Genomic DNA, 10,873 nt, shown 5'->3' with positions numbered 1-10,873 from the left:
TCTGTGTTTTAAGTGGTAGTTTAGCTCATATTTATTTTATGCCATACCTGTATCATTTATGGCTTAATGTTTTGTTGCCCAAGACCAAATAACATTAAAAAGATACATATAACTAAGGATAAGTTGCAGTATGACACCACTTCATTCCTGTTTGTAACTACTCTTGTATTGTAAAATCCAAAAGTTCCATGTAAAATGACAGATTTTAGGTAAGTTACAGAGAACGGAGCCCACACACATGGCTCTTTTTATGCAGATCGACATTAAAGTTTCGACAGAAAAAATGAAAAAACAAGCAAAAACAGGGAACCCATCAGTGTATTTTTGGAAGTCAAAATCAGCAGCTCCTCTTAAATTACGAAGCAGGTTACTTGGTAGTCAAGTGGTTGCAACAAAGAAAGACTTTTGGTAATCATTTTCAGAGGGATCTACAAATAAATTAGACTATAAGTTTTGAGTTTGTAGTCGACTGTTGTCGATTGGACGACACATATGTGACAGAGTGATTACCAACGAGGAAATGAAAGAAGTCTTCAGACGGTGTATAACGAGGACAGGTCTTAATTGGAGAGGTTAACGTAAACAGGGTAGTAAATTACTAATATTTATCTCACTCAGAAATGTATGGCAACGTTAAAGAGTTGCAATGTGAACTATGTTGTAGGCATTTCATGTAGTGTGATTCAACATAAAGATGTATGAAAAACAACAAGATATTTCTTATAAATGTTATTTATTAATGTTTCAAAATACAAAATGAATCAATCAAAGTGAGTGAAAAAGTGCTACAATCACATATTTACAAGTTAAGTAATATTTTACTCGTAGAGTAAAATTCTTACTACATCAGTGACATCTCTTCCTAAAACTCACAAAAACTGTGACGATTTGGAAAGGTCATATTGAATAATAAATTAGAAAAAGCAAGAACAATGTTGCCAAGAGTTGTTTGCATTAAAAAGAGATAAAACGGAGAAATAAGGAAATATGGCAGTGTTAATGCCATACAGGGAAAGAATAAACGAATCAGATGCAGAAATGTTACGGAAAATTATGGAGTTGAGGTCATTCCACCACAAATGTCATGTACTCTTAAAGTGAGTTCTGTACCTTTACGTATCTTGTAAGTGCAGGGAGCCACTAATATCGAATTAGTCTACCATTTCAAAGCAGTCTGCGGTAAATGTTCGTGTCCATCTCGAGCGTGCTTCAGGCAGATTCCTCGGGCCAGTCTTCCTTGATGAAATCGGCCGCCCTCTCGGCCAACATGACGATGGACGAGATGGGGTTGGAGTTGGGTATGTACGGGAAGACGGAAGCGTCGACGACGCGCAGCCCAGCCACGCCGTGCACCCGGAAGCGCGGGTCTACGACGGCGGAGCCGTCGGTGGCGGGCCCCATCTTACAGGTGCCTCCCTGGTGGTTCTCGGCGCCGGTGCTGTAGCGCACCACGCACGCCCAGTACTCGTCTGACGCGAACTCGTAGTCCTCGCAGCCGGCCGTCACCGTCGTGTCCAGCTCGAAGCCCCAGCGTTGCATCGCCTCCGTCCGTGTCATGTTGATCACCAGTTTGATGCCCTCGACCAGTATGTCTACATCGATCTGCTCAGAGAGGTAGTTGGGATAGAAGAGCGGGTAGTCGAGAGGGTTGGAGCTGCGTAGTTTCATGTAGCCCTTGCTACGTGGCATGATGTTGGTCGGTCGCGCGTCGATATATCGGCGGCCACAGTCCACGTTAACCTCTCCACTGGTGCATTCCTCCGCTAAGCCTGAGCGAGAGCAAGCCGCATTGAAACCGTCGAAGAAGATCTGCAGGTCGGGCACGCCATCAGTTGCGTACTTGGAAAGCATGAAGCCAGTTGTCTGTGTCAGACCTGTACCTGACATGGGGCCAGTGCGATTGGTGACGAATTCGTTGAGCACTTCTGTCGTCAGAGATTCGTACGAAGTATTGTTGATGTAGAAAGCCACATAACCTGACACGTGATTGTGTAGATTCTGTCCAACAGACAAGTTCTTCAGCGGCGTTATGCCGACATCCTCGAGGTCTGCCTGTGGCCCGACACCAGAAAGCATGAGTAACTGAGGAGAGCCTATGGCGCCGGCACTCAGGATGACTTCGTTGTTTGCTCGTACAGTGTGTAGGTTGTTGTTCTCGTCGAGAAACTCCACGCCAGTCGCAGTAAGGGTGTCAGGATCAATGAGAACTCTGGTAACGTGAGCATTTATTCCAACGTGCAGATTTGGGTTGCTGGCTGCAGCAGGCCTTAGGTAGAGCGCGGGTGTACTGCCTCGTAGACTGTCTTTCACCATCATCTGCGCTATGGCGACGCCCGTCTGGTTGCTGCCGCAGAGGTCTCCCGTGCGGTAGCCGAGCTCTATTCCCGCCTCCACGATGGTCTCAGCGAGCTGCGGATGGCTGGCGAAGCGCTGCACCACGAGCGGTCCTCCCGTGCCGTGGTAACCTTCGTCCATCTCGTCGGCCTCCAGGTTGTTCTCCGCTTTTATGAAGTACGGCAGCACGTCGTCGTAGCCCCAGCCCTCGTTACCAGCCGCTTCCCAGCCGTCGTAGATGCTTCGGTGGCCTCGTGTGTACATCATGCCCTGCATGGCGCCGGTGCCGGCCACCATTTTGCCCCGCGGCCAGCTGCAGACGCCTCCTGTACTAAGGCACGCCTGCTCCTGCACCTCTGTCGTGTAATTCCAATCGAGCGCCGTGTTCACTGCTGCTACCGCGAACGTCTGTGGAAGAAATATATTTTGTTTTATGTTGTTGGTCATAAGCATCTCCTGAGACAACTGAAACAGATTTGTGTAAGAACTTACGTAAAACACATTGTACCTGACAATGTAATATCGAATAATACAGTTATTTTGTGTCATTGAGAGAGAAAAGATAAACAACAGTATAAATATAATAGCTAAGTCAGAGATGATATTGTGACTATCTTCTGGCTATACCATTGCATCCAAAATGGAAAGCTTAAGCAGTTTATTAATATGGCTGTACCACCTGACAGTCCGTGCTATGGGTACAAAAACCGCCTGGGTGAAGGGACTCTCAGTTATACCTGCAGATTCCAGTCACTTAAAACGGCTTTGATGATTCTGTAAGTTATACAGGGTGTTACAAAATGGTACGGCCAAACTTTCAGGAAACATTCCTCACACACAAATAAAGAAAAGATGTTATGTGGACATGTGTCTGGAAACGCTTAATTTCCATGTTAGAGCTCATTTTAGTTTCGTGAGTATGTACCGTACTTCCTCGATTCACCTCCAGTTGGCCAAATCGAAGGAAGGTAATGTTGACTTCGGTGCCTTTACAAGTACGACACAACATGTGGTTAATGCACGATGGAGCTCCTGCAAATTTCAGTCGAAGTGTTCGTACGCTTCTCCACAGCAAATTCGATGACGGATGGTGATGTGTTGGCAGAAGAGCCAACACCGTTTTGCTAGAGGAGGCCGAAATGCACGCGTTTAATCTCAAGCAGACTGGCGTGAGGTCTGGAACAGTTAAAGGAGTTATACTATGAAGAAAAGAACGTAGCGGCTGGAATACTTAACTTTAATCCATAATTGGAGAACATCGCTCTTGATGATACATAATTACAATTTCAATATAAACTGGTAATGGCGCCTTGCTAGGTCGTAGCAAATGACATAGCTGAAGGCTATGCTAACTATCGTCTCGGCAAATGAGAGCGTATTTGTCAGTGTAGCATCGCTAGCAAAGTCGTCTGTACAACTGGGGCGAGTGCTAGGACGTCTCTCTAGACCTGCCGTGTGGCGGCGCTCGGTCTGCAATAACTGACAGTGGCGACACGCGGGTCCGACGTATACTAACGGACCGCGGCCGATTTAAAGGCTTTCACCTAGCAAGTGTGGTGTCTGGCGGTGACACCACAGATGGATTGGTAGAGGCGGACCAATTCCATGGCCTCCACGCTCTCCTGACCTCAACCCTCTCGACTTTCATTTTCGGGGGCATTTGAAAGCTCTTGTCTACGCGACCCCGGTACCAAATGTAGAGACTCTTCGTGCTCGTATTGTGGACGGCTGTGATACAATACGCCATTCTCCAGAGCTGCATCAGCGCATCAGGGATTCCATGCGACGGAGGGTGGATGCATGTATCCTCGCTAACGGAGGACATTTTGAACATTTCCTGTAACAAAGTGTTTGAAGTCAGGCTGGTACGTTCTGTTGCTGTGTGTTTCCATTCCATGATTAATGTGATTTGAAGAGAAGTAATAAAATGAGCTCTAACATGGAAAGTAAGCGTTACCGGACACATGTCCATATAACATATTTTCTTTCTTTGTGTGTGAGGAATGTTTCCTGAAAGTTTGGCAGTACCTTTTTGTAACACCCTGTATAAGTCTACAGTAGTCGTTGTCATTGAGGGTAAAATTTTCTGAGCGTTAGTCCATATCATGTTATTCTTGAGACTTGTTCAATGCTCAACGTTTTCATTACAATGCTGAATATCCAGGGACAACAGAAGAAGATCCCAGCAGAGGAATCGAAACACGGAGCATCGAAGAAGTTTGAAGAGGAATATGATGCGGCCTAACGACTCAGAAGATTATAACTTCAGTACTTCAGTTATGTATGTCGTTTACATTTTCTGATGCGGTTATGGTAGTAAAATTAGTGGCAAACTGATGTTTCGATTCGCTTAATCTCTTGCACAAAAGTGTGTGTGAAATCTTATGGGACTTAACTGCTAAGGTCATCAGTATCTAAGCCTACACACTACTTAACCTAAATTATCCTAAGGACAAACACACACACCCATACCCGAGGGAGGACTCGAACCTCCGCCGGGACCAGCCGCACAGTCCATGACTGCAGCATCTTAGACCGTGCACAAAGGTACTTGACGATTACGATCCCACTCAAACGAAAACAGTAAGTTTTATAATTCATCTTCTTTTGTTGAGCCGCAGGAATAAACTGTGGAGTCTCTAACGCTTATCCTGAAGAGGCAACTAGGTATGTTTCTGTAATTAATCGCATCCTTACCATCCACGGTAAGTACCGTCTGCCATATGCCCAATATGTAAATCACGATTTTCAGTACGTTATAGTACTGACAGCCCCTCTACCGACACACTTACTCACACTCTTCCTCACATACGTTATATGCCTTCCCTTCAACGCTATGACAGTTATCTGATGTATGAAATTCGGCGCTACGAATGTGCCAGTTGCTCGTGGCGTACTTTGCAGGGTTAGTACATGAATTTTTTTGGAGCTTTGGTGTAACGGAATCCAAATGAAGTTCAGAGAAGTTCCACACTGCTGTAGAACTTTCGGAGCCTGTAGGTTGTTCATTAGAACATTTTCTTGTATCTAAGATTCATGTTGTTTATCCTTAGTGTTTCTGACACCAGTTGATATGTAGCCTGTTTTAGGTAAAAACAGTTTCCAGAAACTGGAAACACAGACAGCAACTGGGGAATTAAACACGTTTATTTTGAGTGCATTATTGTGTATATAACCACTCTCTCACCACCCACTTATAACCCACTGTCCTGTATAATGTGCCATTTTTCTTTCACTAGAGAATGGTACAATTTGTTTAAGTGACAATTCACACATTTCACGGAACGCGACATTTAATCATTGATGATTAATTATTTATTTGTGAACATACATGAATTAGTTCTAAATTTTATCTTGATGTAATTCGTTCGCTCTTTTGTCTCAATAGCTGTTTTTGAGAATAAATGAGTTATTAAAATACGTTACACATTTTTCCATACGAAATGGGATATTGCTTGAGGCGCTGGGCCAACATTATGAAGGAGTGGGCTTAAAATCCTCCTCCAGCATCGAGTTTTAGGTTAAATACTTGACCCAGTAATGTAGATTAAATATCTAAGCATAATGTTGCAAAACGACAGGAAGTCGAATGAACACACAAGGTAAGTCGCTGTGAAGGCTGATTATACTTACTTGGGAGAGTTTTGGAAAAGTATAGGGCAGCTATACGCAAAGTTGTTTGATTTGGTTCTCGAAAAATACTCGACGTTTCGGATGCCACCTGGTCAGGTTAAAGGAAGCCACCAAAAAAATTTCTGAGGTATGTCCATGATTTATTACTGGTCGGTTTTATCAGTATGATAGAGTTAGGGAAATACTCCATGAGCTGATGTGAGTATCCTTGGAGGGAAGAAGATCGTTCCGCCAAATGTTGTAGGGGAAGCTTAGAGGATCAGCGTATGTGACAGACGGCCCAGCTGAGTCGAACGTTCAACTTGTGTCATGAACTGAGGCAAGTTCGTTTCTTTGTTCCCTTTACAAGTGGAACAAGGAAGAGGACAGTTAACAACAGTGCGAAGTGCACTGTACAGTGACTCACGAATCGTGTATACAGATGCAGTTATAACAGAACAACACTTTTAACATGGGGATTATGTGTAGCCACTTGAAAAATGTCTACATTATCGTCCTAGGCGCTGTTTCTGTTTAAATGACGTGCTGGTGTTACCGTTCATCGCCTGGCCACAAATCAAACTTAGTATCATGAAAGGGAGTTTACGATGTGATGACATGTGCGAAAGACTCGGGCATTCACCTTTGTAGCGAGGTACGGAAGCTCATTGGCCGTTGTAGGTAATGACATGGGAATGGGCTGCGGCAGTCTTTTTTTGGGAATCTACATAGCTTTTAGGTAGCTACACTGAGGTAGTGGAAAATTGGAAATTTGTGGTAACTACTATGGGGAAAAACTGCTGAGATCATCGGTCCCTGAGCTTACACTTATTACTTAATGTAACTTAAATTTACTTAGCTAAGGACAACACAAACACCCATGCCCGAGGGAGGATTCGAACCTCCGGCGGGGAGGAGCCGCGATACCTGTGACAAGATACCTCGGACCAAGCGGCTACCCCGCGCGGTACTGAGGTAGTGCCAGCGATCGTTTCACAACTCGTTGTCATTTTACTTTGGATTCTACGAATCGGAGAGGTAGGTTATCTACGTCGAAATTTGCATCAATACAAACCACTGTGAAATACATGGCTGAAGGTACTTCCCGTGGTAATAGTTATTGGTGCTTCTTCCTGTTCTTTACACTGATGGAAAATGGGAGTAATTATTGCTAAACCCCCCTTTGGGCACTGTAATTAGTCTATTAGCTCTGCGATCCCATTAGGAGTGATACATTGGGAGTTATAGTATATTCCTAGATTCTCGAAACTTCGAAAGTTTATGTCTATCTTCAAGCGTCTGCCAGGTCTTTTCTTTTCTTGTCCCCCTGACGCCGTCCCATGTATCAAACAAACCGTGACCATTCAAACTACTCATCTTAAAATAGAAACGGAACGTTTCGGGAGATGGGTTCCTATTCAAAATATTGTGTACTCACTCTCGCTCTAAAATTCGTAGTAGCTTGTAATAGGGATTTCCGAACACACTGTGTAATGTATGATGCAGTTGTTGTTATGGTCTTCAGTCCGGAGACTGGTTTGACGCAGCTCTCCATGCTACTTAAGCACACAGTAAAGCTACATGCCATCGGGAAAAATTACGGCTGTAGTTTCCCCTTGCTTTCAGCCGTTCGCAGTACCAGCACAGCAATGCCGTTTCGGTTAGTGTTACAAGGCCAGATCAGTCAATGATACAGACTGTTGCCCCTGCAACTACTGAAAAGGCTGCTGCCCCTCTTCAGGAACCACGGTACGGCTATCTGTATCGCTGAAACACGCAAGCCTCCCCACCAACGGCAAGGTCCGTGGTTCATGGACGGGTATGATGCAGATGTTTAACCAAATGCACTTTATACACGGTGTTACAAAAAGGTACGGCCAAACTTTCAGGAAACATTCCTCACACACAAATAAGGAAAATATGTTATGCGGACATGTGTCCTGAAACGCTTAATTTCCATGTTAGAGCTCATTTTCGTTTCGTCAGTATGTACTGTACTTCCTCGATTCACCGCCATGATTTCATACGGGATACTCAACCTGTGCTGCTAGAACATGTGCCTTTACAAGTACGACACAACATGTGGTTCATGCACGATGGAGTTCCTGCACATTTCAGTCGAAGTGTTCGTACGCTTCTCAATAACAGATTCGGTGACCGATGGATTGGTAGAGGCGGACCAATTCCATGGCCTCCACGCTCTCCTGACCTCAACCCTCTTGACTTTCATTTATGGGGGCATTTGAAAGCTCTTGTCTACGCAATCCCGGTACCAAATGTAGAGACTCTTCGTGCTCGTATTGTGGACGGCTGTGATACAATACGCCATTCTCCAGAACTCCATCAGCGCATCAGGCATTCCATGCGACGGAGGTTGGGTGCATGTATCCTCGCTAACGGAGGACATTTTGAACATTTCCTGTAACAAAGTATTTGCAGTCGGGCTGGTACGTTCTGTTGCTGTGTGTTTCCATTCCATGATTAATGTGATTTGAAGAGAAGTAATAAAATGAGCTCTAACATGGAAAGTAAGCGTTTCCGGACACATGTCCACATAATATATTTTCTTTCTTTGTGTCTGAGGAATGTTTCCTGAAAGTTTGGCCGTACCTTTTTGTAACACCGTGTATAATAAAGTTCCGAGTTCTGGCTTACTTTATTTCGATTTCCCCTCACTACATTTTTCGCTGATGGTTTCTTCTATTTTCATATGCTGACAGTGAAACAAGTTCCAAATAAAGGTTTCGAGTGGTACTGGAGGAGACCCATCGACCAAGATATGAGCTAAGTGCACATTAGAACAATAGCGTTTCTGCACCAGTTGGCGCACTGACCGGTATCTGCGTGGCGGTGGGCTCCTCGGGCCCCGCCTCCAGCAGCAGCACGGTCCAGTTCTGCCTCTCCGAGAGGCGGGCGGCGAGCGCGGGCCCCGCGACGCCGGCGCCGACGACGATGAAGTCGACGGCGGGCGGGTCTCCCAGCTGCGGCAGCAGCAGCTGCGCGTCGCGGCCCGCGCGTCCGCAAGGGTCGGCCAAGTCGCAGCGCGTCCGCAGCACGTACTCCACCATCGACATGAAGAGCGCGAAGCCCGCGCCGCACGTCCCCGCCAAGAAGGCCGTGTCCTCGAACGCGCACTGGCAGCAGCTCAAATCCATCTCGCCGTCTGAGTGTCTGTCTCACCTGCTGGACAAACAGCGTGTTTCGTGGTTCAGCGTGAGGCAATCACCATACGAAATCATTTCCTATCACTTTTAGGTTCATCTACGTCTACATCTACGTCTACATACATACTCCGCAATCCACCATACGGTGCGTGGCGGAGGGTACCTCGTACCACAACTAGCATCTTCTCTCCCTGTTCCACTTCCAAACAGAACGAGGGAAAAATGACTGCCTATATGCCTCTTGTCGAGCCCTAATCTCTCTTATCTTATCTTTGTGGTCTCACCGCGAAATGTAAGTTGGCGGCAGTAAAATTGTACTGCAGTCAGCCTCAAATGCTGGTTCTCTAAATCTCCTCAGTAGTGATTCACAAAAAAGAACGCCTCCTTTCCTCTAGAGCAGGGGTCTCCAAACTACGGCCCGCGGGCCAAAACCGGCCCGCGAGGGCCAGCAAACCGGCCCGCGTTAGCTGGCCGGTCAACCCCGGTATCCGGCCCGCCAAATATTTGAGGTGGTACCTATACTGGCAACAATTGAGTTTCGAGGCCTTTCGCGACCAATACACCGCGTCGTTGGCTCTGCTACTCGCTACAAGACTACATAACTAAAATTATTGTTGCACCGCTTGCAATAACAATGCGTTGACATACTCTACCTCTGTTACGTCTTGCAGTAATAGTGTTGCTAACAATGATTTTGAGATTTCGTTAACTTTGCAGGACGCTTTCGTGAAGAATGTGCAGCGACATACTTTTTTGTCGGTGAAATTCGTCAGAATAAAATACGCCAGAATTTCGGTGAGTTACGTCCACCAATCAAAATTATGTAATTAAATAAAAATCGTAGTTCGTTTCAGTGCTAGCTATTCCCACAACCTTAGATTTTTGCGATTTCATCTTTCCTTTAGCCTTACATTACGGTGATCGTGGAGTGCTAGGGTGCTTTAATCCCACTAGGTAGATCTTGGCCCTTATGACTTCGTGGAGGAGTCAATGTGGCCCGCGGACTAAGTTTGGAGACCCCTGCTCTAGAGACCCCCACCCGAGTTCCTGAAGCATTTCCGTAACACTCGCGTGATGATCAGACCTACCAGTAACAAATCTAGCAGCCCGCCTCTGAACTGCTTCTATGTCCCTCAATCCGACCTGATAGGGATCCCAAACGCTCGAGTAGTACTCAAGAATAGGTCGTATTAGTGTTTTATAAGCGGTCTCCTTTACAGATGACCCACATCTTCCCAAAATTCTACCCATGAACCGAAGACGACTATCCGCCTTCCCCACAACTGCCATTACATACTTGTGCCACATCATATCGCTCTGCAATGTTTTACGCCCAAATATTTAATCGACGTGACTGAGCCAAGCGCTACACTACTAATGGAGTATTCAAAGATTACAGGATTCTTCTTCCTATTCATCTGCATTAATTTACATTTATCTATATTTAGAGTTAGCTGCCATTCTTTACACCAATCACAAATCCTGACCAAGTAATCTTGTATCCTCCTACAGTCACTCAACGACGACACCTTCCCGTACACCACAGCATCATCAGCAAACAGCCGCACATTGCTATCCACCCTATCCAAAAGATCATTTATGTAGATAGAAAACAACAGCGGACCTACCACACTTCCCTGGGGCACTCCAGATGATACCCTCACCTCCTATGAACACTCACCATCGAGGACAACGTACTGGGTTCTATTACTTAGGAAGTCTTCGAGCCACTCACATACGTGGGAACCAATCCCATATGCTCG

The 10,873-nt window shown here is 45.6% G+C and overlaps 1 protein-coding gene across 1 annotated transcript; it reads right to left on the bottom strand.

The window, feature by feature from the left end:
• Positions 1-959: 959 nt before the first annotated feature.
• On the bottom strand, positions 960-9,101 carry LOC124796333 (glucose dehydrogenase [FAD, quinone]-like). The gene is made up of 2 exons (XM_047260465.1): positions 8,781-9,101; positions 960-2,742 (listed from the first exon to the last, which is right to left on the bottom strand). The coding sequence occupies exons 1-2, from the start codon at positions 9,099-9,101 to the stop codon at positions 1,210-1,212; spliced, it is 1,854 nt and encodes a 617-aa protein (XP_047116421.1). The 3' UTR covers positions 960-1,209.
• Positions 9,102-10,873: the final 1,772 nt, after the last annotated feature.

Source organism: Schistocerca piceifrons, chromosome 4 (assembly GCF_021461385.2).
Source record: "Schistocerca piceifrons isolate TAMUIC-IGC-003096 chromosome 4, iqSchPice1.1, whole genome shotgun sequence".
Taxonomy (NCBI): domain Eukaryota; kingdom Metazoa; phylum Arthropoda; class Insecta; order Orthoptera; family Acrididae; genus Schistocerca; species Schistocerca piceifrons.
This window is presented reverse-complemented; position numbering and strand designations above follow the sequence as displayed.